This window comes from Sinohyriopsis cumingii, chromosome 11 (assembly GCF_028554795.1).
Source record: "Sinohyriopsis cumingii isolate HCF-2022 chromosome 11, ASM2855479v2, whole genome shotgun sequence".
Lineage (NCBI taxonomy): Eukaryota > Metazoa > Mollusca > Bivalvia > Unionida > Unionidae > Sinohyriopsis > Sinohyriopsis cumingii.
Window position 1 is genome coordinate 28,647,602 of NC_142971.1, and position 17,088 is coordinate 28,664,689.

Below are 17,088 nucleotides of genomic sequence, written 5' to 3' on the forward strand. Positions count from 1 at the left end.
ACTTACCCCGCAGGCATCAATGCGAGTTTGTATCAATTATGATTCCAGATGGCAAATAAATAGATGCGCGGGTGGTGAATAAACACATCCGGTAGCGAGCAGTAAACTAATTCTTTGAACTTACCGGCAGGATATCAAATACAAAGGTTATTTTATTGCAAAGCAAACCGGAAACTGGAAACTGACTTTTGATTCTTTCAAGTGTGCCGATTGATAATAGACAACTGCCGTGCTCACCCACGTGTAGAAGGGTTACAAGCAATCACAGTGTATTTTCTTCCTCCCAATGCTACCAGTAAGCTTCAGCCACTCGACCAAGGAATAATTCAGGCTTTTAAAATCCATTATTGGAAAGCTTTAGTTTGCAATTATTTGCTTGCAGTTGAGGAAAAGCGATCCTATAAACCAACTCTGCTAGACGCCATCATGTATGCCCGTGCAGCTTGGAACAGTGTATCGCCGAAAACCATTCAAAACTGCTGGTTCCATTGTATTTTTCCGGAAATTTCTGATGAAGAATTTCACCAGCAGTGTTTAATTGCACAAGAAATTAAAGAGCCTCAATCAGAAATAGGTCTTGAAGCGATGGCTGATGAGATTGCGGACTCCATAGGCATTGCTCGGGATGAATTTTCTAATTATGTTCACGTGGATGATGATGCCAATGCCTATGGTGAACTTACTGATGAGGAAATAATCCAATCGGTGACAACGAAGCAGATACAATCATGCAAGCAAGATGATGATGATGATGATGATGATCAGCCTATCACTATCCCAAGCTACAGTGAAATGGCTGAATGCATTAAAAAAATGAAATTGTTTGTGGCAAGTGTCGACGGTGCCGAGCATATGTATGAAAACGTAAGTGCTTTTGAATCGTTCGTTACAAATCAGCACCGGAGTAAACAAAAGCAGACTGATATTACTTCATATTTTCTACAAAAATAATGTAGTGCACATTATGATATGTTTATGTACTTGTGTGTTTTATAGATGTATAGATTCAAAATGAAAAAAGTACATGTATTCATTTTTTTATTCATATATAGTATGCGTTTATTGTACATGTATGTGTAGGTAATTTTACCGTATATTTTTGTATTTCCACTACATTATGTTCAGTTTATAATTCCTAGATATTTTGAAAATATTGCTGACATGTTTGGCTATTTTGTCATAAAATGCTATACAATAAATCGTCATGATATTACGTGCATATGGAGCAATTTCATGACCTGAATATTCAGCCGATCAGCACTTTTCCGTCTGCACATTGATTATTAATGTGTACATGTACATAATATTTCATTACTTGTATCTCCTTGATTGTTGTTTCTTGTATACATGTACTTCGGAACATAATTCATATCTGAAATGTACCTTAAGAAATAAAAGGGAAATGATAAAATACACATGTAGCTGACATCTAAGATTCTGCGTTTTCGTAAAATAAAGTTACATTGTAATTTGTACACACTCTTGTCTTTGTGAATCCTTGAATATTTTATGTAGTGAACATGATATATTCTTAATAAACTAATCGATTAAGCTACTCTTACGAACCAAAAATAGAAAGAATATGAAATAAACATGTGACTACTGCCGTAACGGACCAAAATTGTGCCTGAAAATCGATCGCTTTTGCTGACTATTTCTTGTACAATTTCTGTGAGATTGACGTTAAAAAGTTGCATTTCGTCGAATTAAGCGGGTCCACATGTTACTTCGGACCGAAACTTATGCCCGACATAACCGGGTTATCGACTTAACAGAGGTCGAGATAAGCGGGTAAAAAATAGCATAACAAAGAAGAATTTTTTCGGGACCGGACCAAAACGCTCGACATAAGTGGGTTGTCGAGATAACCGAGGTCGAGATAAGTGGGTTTGACTGTAGTAGATGTCATATACAGAATGACCAGTGATATAAACCAACAAAAAAAGCTGAAACTCCAGAGATCAGCAACAAAACAGACCAAGATCACTGATGAACTGTTTCATGCCAATAATCCAGTTAATATGTAATAAAAATGGCCCAAAATAATTTTTGGAAATCAGAAGAATTGGCAAGGAGTTTTCAATGACTTTGAAACTAAAATGTCAACTTTCACAAATTTAAAGGTTCTGAATTTAATTCTTTTTATTAAAAAAAAACAAGACAAATCTAGTACTTTTGGGGTTTTCAAGGAAGTGTACAATCCTGCATTTAGGTGCAACTTGACTACATAATAAGTCTTCTGGTGAGAAACTCCACATCAATTTGATCATTCATCTAAGGAAACTAACAAGATTTTCAAGATGGCCACCATGGTAACCATACTGGAGCTAAGACTGGCACATTTGTCTTTTAGGACAAACCAGACATCATAAGAAGTCTTCTGGTGCAAACCCCATGTTGAAAGGACTTTCTGTTCTGGAGTAGTGATAAAATAATTTTCATGATGGCTACTATGGCAGCCATATTGGATGTCGGATGACATCCTTTTCACTAAGGGTGAACTATATGTCATTTAGGGCCAACTGCACATCATAAGAAGTGATTTAGTGAAACCCCGATGTTGATATGGGCATCCATTCAGGAGAAATAGTAATATCAAGACTTCAAGACAGCTGTTGTGATGGCCATAATGGATGTAATGAGAAGCACCAATTTCTGTGGTATTATTTGTAATAGATATGAGTGTCCTCCAAGTAGGTTAGAAAGAGTAGCAATAACAAATTTGTGCCAACAGAAGGCAAATGATGGATGACAGACAAAAGGCATCCCATAAGTTTATCTGGTTGGTGAAAAGTTGAGCTAAATCTGGGGAAACAACCAAAAAAGTACTAATCTAACAAAGCCATTACTCAAATTTCTCACTAACTTTTGTCATGAAATAAATGTATACCATGTTTCATAAAAATATCTGAAAAGGGTCACAAATTCTTGTCATGACATAAATGTATATCATGTTTCATGAAAATGTCTTAAATGGGTCACAAACTCTTATCATGATAAAATGTATACCATGTTTCATGAGAATATCTCAAATGAGTCAAGCTCTTGTTATGACATAAATGTATACCATGTTTCATGAAAATATCTCAAAAGGGTCACAAACTCCTGTCATGACATAAATGTACATCATGTTTCATGAAAATATTTCAAATGAGTCAAACTCTTGTCATGACATCAATGTATACAATGTTTCATGAAAATATCTCATGGGTCAAAAACTTGCCATGGCATTAATATATAGAATGTTCCATATAAAAATCTCAAACAAGTCACAAACTCTTGTCATGACATAAACGTATACCATGTTTCATGAAAATATCTAAAATGGGTCACAAACTCTTATCATTACATACATGTATACCATGTTTCATGAAAATATCTCAAACAAGTCACAAACTTTTATCATGACATAAATGTATACCATGTTTCATGAAAATATCTAAAATGGGTCTCGAGATTTTAATCAGATGAGAATGTGATTGATGGATAGACAGACACAATTTGTAATGAAAATGGGTCAATTGTTAAGGTGATAATCAGACAAACTCCATTTTGTGCAGGACAAACTCTAGACATGTTCAAAACAAATATGATGCTTCACGGAGATGTTTCAATGGGTTCAGTAGATATTAAGTGAACAAATATGCAACATATGGGCAAGTGGACTAGCCAATTCCTTTGCAGGGGCAGTGTTATAACTAGAAGGTGTAGTTATTTTAGTTTCTGCAGTTTATGCCACTTTCAAACAAGTTATGTCTTGGAATGAGTTCAGAAAGTTTACAACTGCATAATCATGCAATTGTTTTTGTTCTATTCGCATACAGGTAAATATTTTGGGCAATAAAAAACTTACTATTCCCTGCCGAAAGAATGCTTTTTCACTATTAGGGTCCAGTTTTAAGGCCTTTCCACACTGGGTCTCACAGGAAGCATAGTTCTCCATCCTGATGTAAGTCATAGCCAAGTTGAGATGAGCTGTGAGTAATAAGCTGTCTCTTTTGGGTTTGTTCTCTTCTGAAAGACTTGTAGTGTACTCAAGATAGTTCACTATTTTCTCATAAAACTTCTCTGCCTGTTTGTAATTCTCTTCCTGTAAAAGAATAAAGTACACTTATTTTATGTGCTCATGTTGTTTCTCTGTTAACTTCACATAGTTAGAATCGTGCAGTATTTTTCCATACTAAACTACTTCATATTGTATGACACATGTCTAAAAATAGTATTATGTGTTAGAAACTACTCTGTAAAAAAAACAATGTATGCTAATATAGTAGATGCTTAAGCTTTTGATTTATTAAAATTGTTTGTGGATGAACTAAACAAACTGTTTCATCCATTTGAAAGAAGAGAAGATAAAGTTAATGATGTACACGAGTTCACTGAGTCACAAATTAAACTTTCAAACAAGCAAACAAATGAACATGATATTCACAATGTCCAAAACAAACATGAGAGAAGCAGTACTGAAAATACCATTCTGATCATTTAAAGAGTTACTTAAGAGAAATGTTCATCAAATTTTTGCAAACAGAATGGTTCAGACTATGACTAGTGCTCTCTAAGGTCTATAACAATAGTATAGAAAAGCATATTGAGACCAAGGGCTATCACATATCTACCTTTTTACAAGGCAGTCAAAATACTGAATTCGAGAAAAAAAATGGCACTGAAGGTTTTGGTAGGAAACTAAGAGCCTCAGCCAATAAGCCAAGGCAATGAAAAAGTCTTATATCCATTAGCTGCCACATTGTAGCTGCTTTGCAAATTTCTCTAAGGTTTTTGATACAATGTTTTGTTAAGTAGGCTAGTGTTAAAAGCTATAAATGTCATGTAACTAGCTGGGGTCCCACCAAGAGTGAGCATGCAAGTGACAGGGCATAAACATACGTTGTCATTAGCTGGCAATAAGAATGGCAATAAAAATACACTTACATTTTTGCATCTTGAATTTCCTCAAAATGTACTTTCTTGATTAGTTCTCTAAACCTGAATTACACAGCCCATAGCCCATGTCATGGGTTCCAAAAGTTGATACATACCACAAAACTGTACTGTAATTTCAACTACATTTCTAACAGAAATCACATTCTCCTTACTGCACTCAAAATGAAATGAATGTGATATTCCATAATGTCTTTTGATAATTTCAATTAAATGTTTTCACACATTATGATTCCAAACAATCAATGATGGAACAGATGTGTGGCTGATTCAATGCCAGTCCACTGCTCAAATCATATGTATATGGAATCGACTCAGCTAATAAATGTAATCCATCACAAGCAGAAAAGCAAAATTGAGTTTGATCAACAAAAAGTCTCTCCATTCCAGACCAGATGGAAAAAAAATTTCAATGCATATTTATTCAAAATTTGACTCTAAATTTCAATTTTAAGATGGCTAAAATGAGAATTTTTTAAAATTAATGTCAAACACAACAAAGTTCAAGGATCACTAGGTGGTGCTATCTGTGCATTAATATTTTTACTGTGTACTGATGAATCTACAGTTATGTAATTATTTTGGAATACAGTATAAATTTAATTAATTTGTTTCTTGTGTATTGTTTTTTTATATATACCTTGGGAGGAAAAACAAAATGAGTATATAATAAGAAGGTTACTGCATTTGTATGGGAAAATATGAACTTATTTTTCAGACTAATACTGCACCCCCAAGGTCATGCAGTATTATTCAGACAAACTCATTCATATTTTCCCATACAACTGCACTTACCAATAAATTCTGATTTAAAATCAAATCTAACAATACTGCATATCCTGTCAATGACATTTACTTTAAAAATAGGTTGAGACAAATGTGTGTGTGATTTAGATTTTTAACATAGCTTTAACAATTTTTCAGTCATATCGCTATGATGTCTGCAGTGTGGCAGTTTAAAGTGATGTCTAGCACTGAGACATCATGCCACAGACATGTAGCAAAATTGTCCAACCTAGTCACATTATCCTGATGCCAGGTGACCATTCCTAACACTAACCTCTTAATGCTGAGCGCCAAGTGAGACAGCTTTTAGTACCATTTTTAGAAATCTTTGGTATGACTTGCCTGGGGTTCGAACCCATGTTGACTCACAATTTACTTTATGAGAAATGACTGACTTGCAAGTAAGAAGGATTCTACTGGAAAGAAAGAGCCATCTTAAGATCAAATCTGATTGAAATTTAGATTTACCTCTTAACGGAGAGCTGACAGACACGGATATGAAGTCATGTTTTGTTAAACCTTTCAATTCACCAATCAAATTAAAACTTTCAAATTTATGACAGTGAAAAAGGACATTCAGAACATCATGCCCCTAATAATAGCTCTCCCTATTACTAAATGCTTTACAGGACAAGTTACTAAAAGTAAGTGAACCAGAAATTACAAAGGTCACAAGAACATACATACAGGTGAACCTAATGGACTGAACTAACTTCCTTCAGATATGAGGGTGTGTCTCCCATTAATCCTGTCCCTCACTTTTATCTCCTATGTGACATAAAAATTTTATATAAAATTTTTCATTTTTCATTTTTTTCACACCTAGCTTCCAGAGTAGTGTATTGATGACAATACTGCCTATAATCACATCATTATGAACTGACATAAGCAGTGCAAAAAGATTTAGCTGCTAATTTCAAGCAGCATAAAACAATTACATGCAACTAACAATTTCATTCTGTTGGCAGGGTCATTTTGTTTCAGTGTTTCATATAAATAGGCAAAAAATATTGATGTAGTGACCCAACAAATCCTACTTTTCTGAAGTTAAATCTCCCTACCAAATTTTGTAAATCTCCTGATTTATAAGCTGTCATCTCTCGTTTCACATGTATAAACATGAACCTTTATTGGTGCCAATCAGATCTACTTTATTATGAGCAGATCACAATCAGACTGAGTCATATGACCACAAATCTTGAGAATTTTATGGTCAAACCTGTGTAAAGCAGTCACCTCTAGAAAGCTGGACAATTGTCCTTTAAAGATAGGTGGCTTGTAATAGAAGTTAATCCCTATATTAATTTTAAGCAAGAGACCTTGAAAAGTTGGACGTTTAAGAAAGGTGATTGCTTAATATACATGGCTTTTACAACAGGTTTGACTTATATGATAGCCTTGGCTACCATGAAAAGTACCTTTTAGCCTAGCCCAGAATATTTATTTTAATATGAAGCTTTTCAGACTTTTCTCTACTTTGTGAAACATTTTATGGTAACAGATATTCAAATCATTACCGTCTTTACAACTTTACACTGAAGCAAGGTAAAGATATGACTTTAGTAACACAAGTCCAGTCATTTGATTTACATAGGATTCAACAAAATTTGGACTACTTGGAAGTATTTTTACAATATTTTATCGATTCCTCATATCCTGATTTTTAAAAAGTATTTTGCACACATCTGGAATGTTAACTTCTGAAACATGAATGAAAATATGTGGGTCACTGTACTTGAAATAATCCTTTATTAATTCAGAATTGCAAATGATCATATACTGAAGGCAATGGTGGTACCAAGATGCAGATCAGATTTTTTTTAGATTCTCCTCGATACATCTCTTTTTATTTGTGAAGCTGCTGGTTGCTATATTAAGTCACATGTTCACAACTAACTTGTCTGGGTTACAGCCTATTTAAAGTCAACAATGTAATACATTTAACTGAGCAATCATCTTCAGTCAATGGTACTGATCCAAAAAATGTAGTAAATATGGAAAATTCTGCTGCCAGATCTGTTTACCCCGGTAGGTATCTAATGTTCTCTCCATTCTTTTAACTACATGCTGCAGTTTGTTATTAAACATCAACAGTTGTGAAGTATCATGGCATACATCTTCATTTCTATTTTAGACTAATCATCTTTGATTAGAGTGATCATATTATGTCTTTATTTCTGGCAACAGTCCATCAAAATCTGACATGTGGTTTCAATACAATAACAAATATGCTTCAATTTACCACACTAAAGTCAAAAACTTTGGTGACTGATAAAAAGAAACCAATTTTCTAGAGTAAAATGATAATATTTACCTGATCATATTATCTTAAGAATATTACCACTAACTTGCAAAACCATCCCCCCCACCCACCCCCGGTCTTTAAGGTGGCAGGGTCCAGTTTCGTAAATTGACCCCATGGCAAATTTCTTAACTTAAGGCTATGGTGTGACTTTTTCAGCTATTACTGTTTACTATTTAAAGATATTTGTGAACTAGGTGTTTCGGGCTTGTGTTGCTCTTGAAATTGATGTCAGGCATGTACACCTTCCATAGTTGCTCTGCAGTATGTTGATAGTGAAATACCAATAGTTGGCTAGGAAGAAGAGTAGCCTCCTATAGCAGTAAACACGTGGCTTTGGGGCAAGTAGAATATCTCAAAAATGGCTTGGATGACAACTATTTTCAATTACATCAGCCTGTTTAGTACACACTTTTTCAGAATTGTCATTGAGGAAAAGGGCTTGTGTTTGCACTGTGAGCATCACATGGTGTCAAAAATGACCTACGGACATGAAAAATGCAGGTATAAATTTGGGATTGGGGTGCATAAACTTCTGCCATGAACTGCCATTGACTTCTCTGGTCAAGTGAATAATATGTTTATGCTTTGTTTTAATACAGGTATCCAAAAATATGGAAAATTTTGAACTCACTTGTGTATTTTTTTATACTAAGTCGCTGATTACGGCATTAAATTTGTACATAAAAACTGGCCCCTGCCCCCTTAAATCAAAAGCTAAAAGTTGTCTTCCACACTGATGGCAGTGAGAGTGATCTCCCTTGAGATACAGGGACTGGCACTAAATACCATCTGTACTTTAGTTACTACTGATGTGGAATGCATGCTCTCCTACAGCATGTAACTGAGTTGGAGGGAGGATGGAAGTGTGAATCAGTATCATGATGGGTAGGTATTATCGAAGAAACTCCAAAAATTAGTTTCTTGGTCAAATATGAGCCCAAGTTGCAGAGAAGTTTCACCACAAAAACTATTGCTATTATCAGAAGCCTATTCCTGGCAATGAAAGCAAGGAGTGATAATGACCTATCCCAAAGGAACTGAAGATAGTTCGACCATCAAAGTGTGCATTTTGCTGAACCTTCCTGTAGTAGTTCTGACACATAGCAAGCAGGTCTTATACAAGATGAAATAATCCTCTCATGAGAAGTTCAAATAGTCCCTTATTGAACCATTTTAGAACCCACAATAAATTCCACTTGGGCACAGTGCCAATACCTTCAGCAATGACAAATCCTAATTCACCAGAGGATCTGAGATGTCTTTGTATTTCATATATCCTCCCTTCTATATAACACAGCATGTCTGAGATTGTGGAATGGTAATATTTTATCATGATGGCAGCTAAGTTCTTCACTTTGAAGAGCAATAGTAGAAAGTTACCTATTTGGGTATTGATGCCATTAAGCAGAATAATGAGTCCTAGCTTGCATCACTGACAAAAAATTCTACACTTCCCCTTGCATGCTTTAAAAGTGGTAGGCCTTATAGCCTGAATAATTCTCTCCACCACTTGGTGGGGGAACTGTTTGTTCCTGAAGGCTTGTTTAATATGATCCAGATAGGCAGGTTCAACAGACTGGTTTTGGATAGAACTCTCACCATCAACATGGTTTGAGCAGATGAGGAAATACCCTTTTTCCATGGAATTCCCACTGCCAGATTTAGCAAGTCACTTATACATTATTACTGCACTTTACGGGAGCGGTAATGATGAGATGGCATTCTGATTCTCTTGCATTTTGCAGAATCCTTGGGATAAGAGTTGTTAGAGGACAAGTGGAGGTATCCATACCATTCCAATCTAAGGAGAGAGTATAAACTGCCCTGGGGTTCAGATCTGGGTCTGGACAGATAAATATTATGAGTTTGCATTCCACCTTGTTATAATGGTCAGTTCCATTGGGTATCGATATGACTGAGGGATGAAGAGACCATTTGGTTTGCATTAGTTGTTTCTTTGGAACAACGAGGCCGCTAATACCATTTATACAGTATAACTTTGGACAAGATAATTCCCTGAGCAATAACTTGTGGTTAAACTATGCATCACCTAGATTATATCCCAAAACTTACAGAAAGAAAAGAAATTGTTAAATTGGCTACCACCCCAGATAGTAAGCTTATTTGATAATAAACTGAATGAAAGCAAATTTTTTAAGTAAAGTATGTTTCTCAAGAATACTTACCCAATTACATTACATTAGGAATATTAGCCTGCTACAGAGTGAATCCAGCCTGACTAAGAAATGAAAATCATCATGTCTATTTTGAGATATTCAAAGGGCAGTACCTCTAGCCCATTACTTCCCAATCATACCACCAGGTGTCAGAATCAAGACATTAATGCTGATGCTTGCATGACAGGGTGGTTGGGAGGGTTTTTAACTCATTCAGCCCCAGCACTGTTATTAGTATCACTGCTGTTATGCCCCAGCAGCATTAAGCTTTGTCTAGCTGCTTGTGCACCAGAGAGTTTTTACCTGTTTGGAAAATTTTGTAATCATCATGCACATGCATTCACTCTTACCTTAACTTCTCTTCTTATAAATAAAAATCCATGAAAGTTTCAACAATTATTCCAAATGAACTTGTCTACACAGTGATTATTTATTTCCTATTTTGTTCAAGTCTTTCACAACTTATTTATACACTATTTACAAAATTATGTGCAACATTTTTAGAAAGATCATGTCATCAGCCCTTAATTTCATTGAAATAAACCAATAAAATTTAATCTGTGATATGGTTTGAAACAATTTGCACATAAATTTACTTGGCATTGTTCACATCCAGTTGTTGGTTCAGATCAAACTTTGTTCAGTGAACACATTTTGCAGGTTTTTTCTTTGGCATGATCACTGGCCAATGTTGACCTTGCTGAAGCAGGGGTTGAACTTCTACTTATCTTTTCCTTTTACCTACAAATCCTCTAAGTAGTTGATGTGCAAGATTCATTCTAAACTCCAACTGGGTTCTAGCTCTTTCGCTGTTGTTTTTGGTACGATATTATGGTTCCGCGATTCTTTCATCAGCAAATATGAATTTACTATTGAAATGTCAAAAAGGAAAAAACCCTGATACTTCCACTATTTCAAGGACTTTCTACCAGTGCTGTAAGTTGCTCGCATTTGATCCGCATAGTCTACTCCATTCATGTACATGTTGTACAGTTTGACTGGGACTGGACATGGAATACCCTTGATGGAACCATCTTTCTGCTTCTGGCTAACGGATATGGCCTCACCGTCACAGTTGGTACACAGTATAGTGATATTCTTCTTTCATGCTAAACTGTAACTCTTATGTCTCCTTTCTGTTTAATTATGCTTTGGTCCTGCTCCTTCAGCTTTACTTTGTTTAATCCAGATGGAAGACCCTTTCATTTTGATCAAACTGTTATGCAGCCATACGTATCTTTTTGTCGAAGCTGAAGAAATAGGTCTGGAGATGTAAAAAAAAAACTGTCAGTGTAGACATGGTGTCCAAGATGAAAGAAAGATTCCATCAAATCAAGAACAACCCTTTGTCCAAGATTCAATTCTGGATTGTTGTCAGTCCTTCCAGTATAAACCTGAAAGTCCCTAACATATCCATTATGAGCATCTACTTGAACCCATACTGTGAGGCCTCTCGTTCGGTTTTAGAGGCACATACTGCTTAAAGCCCAGTTGTCCTGAAAATCCAATCATTGTTTCATCAATGGACACCTCACGACATGGATTGTATTCTCTAGTGCATGTGTTGCGAATAAGCTCCAATACTGGTCGAATGTGGGCCAGTTTGTCGTGACCAGGTGTTTTTCGAGGTGGGTTGTTGCTGGTGTCAGTCACATGAAAATATTTCTGTAGATTTTCAAATCCTGCATGCCTAAATTTCAGGTCAATGCAGGAAGGATGGAAATGTTAGTCCATATACCAATACATATCTTGGGCTGGTGCAGGAAGGACTCCCATAACATGAGCCCCAATCAGAGCTTTCATCTCATCTGGTGTTGTTGGATACGACGTTTTGTTTGGTGATGCCAAGATGCATTTTTGGGCACATGCATTGGTTTTATTTGCAATGTCCAAGTACAGTTCCTCTGGAAATAACAAATAAAAAAAATTAAAATTTCTCTTTTTTCCTTGTCCATATTCGCTGTAGGTCCAGGATTTGGACAGGCCGAAGATATCAGCATCCTCTTCTGACGATTCAATCTCAGAAACTTCTATGTCCGAATCTAAATCTTGCAAAATATCCAACTGCCAAACATATCTTTCCTCTGCTTGCTCAATATTTTCGAGATCAAACCCGAGAAACTCCTCATTTTTGCTCTAATCCGCATCAAAAATCACTCTTACGTCCACCATCATTTATGATTTTTCATGAACAGAACACATGTAGTGAAACTGCTCTCAATTAGTAACCCTTGGCTTCTGAACAATTCAAATTTGCACAAAAGAAAGTAAAATCATTTCTGATTGGTTTAATATTGATCTGATTCTTGGAAAAAAACCATTTGGAACCAATCAGAGACATTCTATCTGACACACATTCACCACGACTGGAGACGGGATTGGCCATTGAATGCAGTAAACAAACCACAACTACATGCGGGATCGGCCATTGAATGCAGAAACCGGATCACGCATACAGAAGGGACTGGGGACGAATGAGTTAAGTAATGTGATTGGGTAAGTATTCTCAGAGAAACACAATTTACTTTAAAAATTTGCTTTCTCCTTCAAATATGTTCCCCAATCACATCATGTTAGAAGAATAAGTAACAGGAGGAGGGGATGCTAAGCATCTGGCCTAACCTCGGGTATCCTTTTGGAGATGAGTGGCCTGATACCGCATAAGAAAGAATGAAAGATAACCTGTTCTACTGATTACCTTTGCACCACAGCCTGAGATCCTTTGATCATATATATATATATATATACGTGTGCACACAAACATGGCTTAGAAGATGAAGTTGAGATCTTCTCACCTAACAAAATATTCGACGGTGAATCCAGTGAAGCTAATAGGCTGTGTTGATTGGTCAAGTTGGGTCTGGTGGTCATCTGTGCTGCTGCCACCAGACCTACCAGACCCAACATTTGTCTCTACGATGCTAAATCTCTGAGGTAAAAACTTGAGAAAGTTTACTTTGCATGCCAGCCAACAAGTTCTATAATGTCTTGCTTCAAAACATTGCGTACGAAAGTGAGGCTTGCAAAAATGGCTCTAATTTCATGAGCTGACTCTGACTTTGAGAGATCTCAAGAATACACCAAGCATAAAACACACTTCAACCATGAAGCAAGGTCTTTAGGGGTGATACCTAATTTTCCGGACTTGACCAGAAGGAAGTGATATTTGCGCATGTCAAGACTTGTCTATGTGTGTCTCAAGCAGTCCCTGAGGGCGTCAACATGAGGCTACTCTGATCTTATGAGATGTCAGAGTACACCCAGCATATGACCCCCTTCAACAAGGAATAAAGACCGTAAAATGTGATATCCTGTGTTCTGTCTCACAGAGATTGCTCAAAACATTGGGGCAGTAAGCCAAGTGAGGAGAGGCATTGCTCGTGCCATGACTTGTCTCTGCATCTCAAGTAGTGCTTGAGGGTGCAGACAGGATCTTGCATGGCTGCCTCTCTAGACTTGTCTGTTGAAAAGGGAGGATGAATGATGACTGTTCAGTTACCTATGGATGGCAATGGAATCATGGCAACTAGGCCTGGTTGTGTAAGGAGGACAAATGAATGTTCAGAACTGAAAAGACGATAGTTTGGGTAGACTGAAAGGGATTGTAGCTCACTGATCCTGCATGTGAAAGCTAAATCTATCAGGAAGCATGTCTTGTATAATAGGAACTTTAGCAAAGCATGAGTGAGAGGTTCAAACTTGCTTGATGTGAGCCAAGTTACAACCAAAGACAAATTCCATTTTGGAGATAATGTTATGGATTCTGGTTGCTGGAGATCAAATTGTCAAACAGATCTGAGATCTTTATCATGCCCAATGTCACATCTGCCATGATGTTGGAATGCGTCAGAGATCAAAGATCATTGAGAACACAAACAGAATCGGAATGTGTCTGCAATCATTGATCCCTGAGAGCAAAAACAGAATCTTGCATGGCTGCTGTTCTCGACCTGGCTATGTAAGCAGGGTAATGGCTGACTACCAACAGATGGTAATCTGTTCTGGGCTTTGAATCCCAATGGTATCTTGAGAACTACTGAACCCTCCGATCTGAACTCAAGAGAATTCTGGTGAACATAAAAGGGGATGCAGCCCTCTTACCCTGCATGCTGAAGCTGAAGCTATCAGTAAACATTGTCTGCATGATAGTGACTTTAACAATGTGTAGACTAGAAGTTCGAAAGGATTCAAATCTAGTCATGTTAGAAAAACCTGCTTGGATTCATCTGGAGACAAATAAGGAATATTGCTCAAGGAGACCAATATTGTCCAAAAGATCAGATAGGTCTCTATCCCACACCAACATGTTGCCATGATGTCGGAATTTGTCCAATATCATAGGGCGGTAGCCTTTGGCAATGATTGGGGTTCAACAGTTCCTGCTCCAAGAACAGAGCCAGAGAAAGTCAGCCATTGAGAGACACAGGCAGGCCGATTGGCAATACAGATGGTTACTCTCAAGATTCTCTCCACAAATGAAGGTTTTAATTGTCTGACTTACAAGGTTGTACTGGTAAAAGCTGAGTGTGTAGAAGAAGAGGATGGTCAATTCAGGTTGGCCGGAATCTTCCTGGGTGTATTATCATTGGGATAAATAGATAAGTGATACACAGCAAGTGCCCTGAAAGAGGGGCTATTGGAGTCATCTTGCCATTCTGATCCCATAAGTGCAGTATGGTAGGAAGGTGGCACAGGGTTACAACCCCTTACAGATGGCTGACAGTGTATCTCACAGCCCAAGCTCAAATTTCTTGAGCTGGGGAGATGAAGGTGGGTAGCTGTTGATTCCACCTTGTTGTCAAGCCCATCAGATGCCCTTTGAGTGTGTGAATCCGAGTGACGACATTCCGTATGAAGGACATGACCCCTTCTGGATTGATTCTTGGTGAAGCCACTGATGCAGCCATAAGCTGTCTGAATAATATGCTGATATGGAGATTGTTGCACCCAAGTAGAAAAATGCCAAATCAGAACATTGGACAAGTGGTCTGGTACCTCCCTGTTTGAGGATACAGGTCATCACCAAGTGATGTCAGATCGAAAGAGGACCATTTCACCCCCAAGACCAATCTTTACGCAGGTATTGATAACAGCCTTCTTTTCTGGGATATTAATGTGTAGCGGACATTCCCCAGATGTCGCTAATGGTAGTGAAGGTCAGCAACAGATTGGTACTCCCACCAAGTACACTGATGGTGGTACTTTATGTTATTTCCGCCTGGGGTTTTTCAGCAGGATTCCAATGGTCAGCCAGCCAGGATTGCCCCACTGATAGTGCCAATGTGCTGGCTAGGCCCACATAACAAAACGGCCGAGCAGGGTTAAGTCCACTGCCATATAACAGCCGAAAAGTTGCAAGAACTCTCCAGACGAAATACAAATCTTGAAACGTACTCAACGAATTTGACGCTTCTGGAAGCGCAAACACAAAGGGATGTGCCAGATTCCAGTTGGTTAAGAAGTATGTGCCCAAATGTACAAAATTCTGGGATGTATGGAGGTCTAAACTTCCCAGTTCATGAAAAGGCCTGGATGATCTAGCAGAGAAGAGAGATTATTCCGCCTTGCAGTAGGATGGAACTTACCCTGTGTTTCTTTACGATGCTGCACTGGTACGCTGCTGTCAATGTAGATGACGACACCTGGAATGGGGAGACAGTGGCATACCTAGTGTGAGTGAGAGCCCAGGGTTGATGAGGGCCGAAGGGAAGAATGATAAGTTGATAATGGTATGGTGGTAAACTAGCAATAGACATGATGGATAGGGACATGGAAGTATACATCTGTCAGATCGAGACTAATGGCATACTTGCCCTATCTGACAGGAGGTGGAATGACGTCGCCTTCCCTGTCTTGAATATCGTGAGAGTCTCCAATTGATGATGGGCCTCCACCTGCTGTTTGCATGCCAAAAGCAAGTCTTGAGTAACTCATTCAGGAATGTGTCCTTAATATAAGCTCCCGCACCTTTTATGAGTGACTGTATCCTGTTATTGAAAGGCAGCCATCTCCCAATGTGGTGTATCGTGTGGAGGGGCAAGGGGATTGTTGATGAACAAAACACGAAGCCACTCCAACTGACCTGGATCATCACCCCCTCCCCTTCTGAGGGAACAGGGAGGTCCAGTGCACTCAAATAAGTTTCATACAGCCACTGTACTATTGTATGCTAGGGGTTGATGTGGGTGCACATGCGACTATTGATGACTCATCACCCTTACTGTGTGCCAGGTTAGCATCTGGCAAGGCTTTAAGCTCATCATAAGTTATTCTGGGTGGCTTTGACAACTCCGCTCAGTCGTATCTGTGCAATACATGAGCTCTCCCTTGAGTATAAGCCACAAATACTCTAATATCCAGCACTGCCTACAATGCGAATATTTCCTGCATCCCAGTCCTTTCCCACACTGTCGGCAATGCCTCACTACCAGCCTTTCCATCACTGCTGGTATCTTCGGCCTTTCCCATACTGTCAGCATTACAGCACTATTGGCTGATCCAGCACTGCTGGCCTTTCCAACACCATCGCTGCACATATGTTGGTCCAGCATGCACCTGTGCTGTCCGCTCCAAAGCCGTAGCTGAACCGGCAGATTTCTCATCAAAATCACCAGTGAAATAATGATATGGTGCTGACTGCCCAGCTAGATGGATGGATCTATCACTAAGATCCTTGTAAACATTGTGTAGTTGGCCCATTCCAGCCAAGAGGTCTCCATGCTGGGATGGCTGGACTGCTGGTAATGTCAAGGCGACTGCTGGTGTTGGCTGGACTGCTGGTGTCGGTGCAACAGTATTATTATTATTATTTGGGTCCAGATGATTAATTGTAAATCCATGCACGCCGACTTATCAGCACTAAGGCCATGCTGACATGTG

General features: G+C 38.1%; 1 protein-coding gene across 2 annotated transcripts in view; it reads right to left on the reverse strand.

The window, feature by feature from the left end:
* The window catches only part of LOC149787826 (peptidyl-prolyl cis-trans isomerase FKBP4-like), a 93,848-nt gene that overhangs the window by 44,947 nt on the left and 31,813 nt on the right, over positions 1-17,088 (reverse strand). For both annotated transcript variants that reach the window (XM_089974045.1, XM_089974046.1), the window contains exon 6: positions 3,854-4,090. In XM_089974045.1, the coding sequence (XP_089830171.1) occupies positions 3,854-4,090 (237 nt within the window). The remainder of the gene's footprint in view (positions 1-3,853; positions 4,091-17,088) is intronic.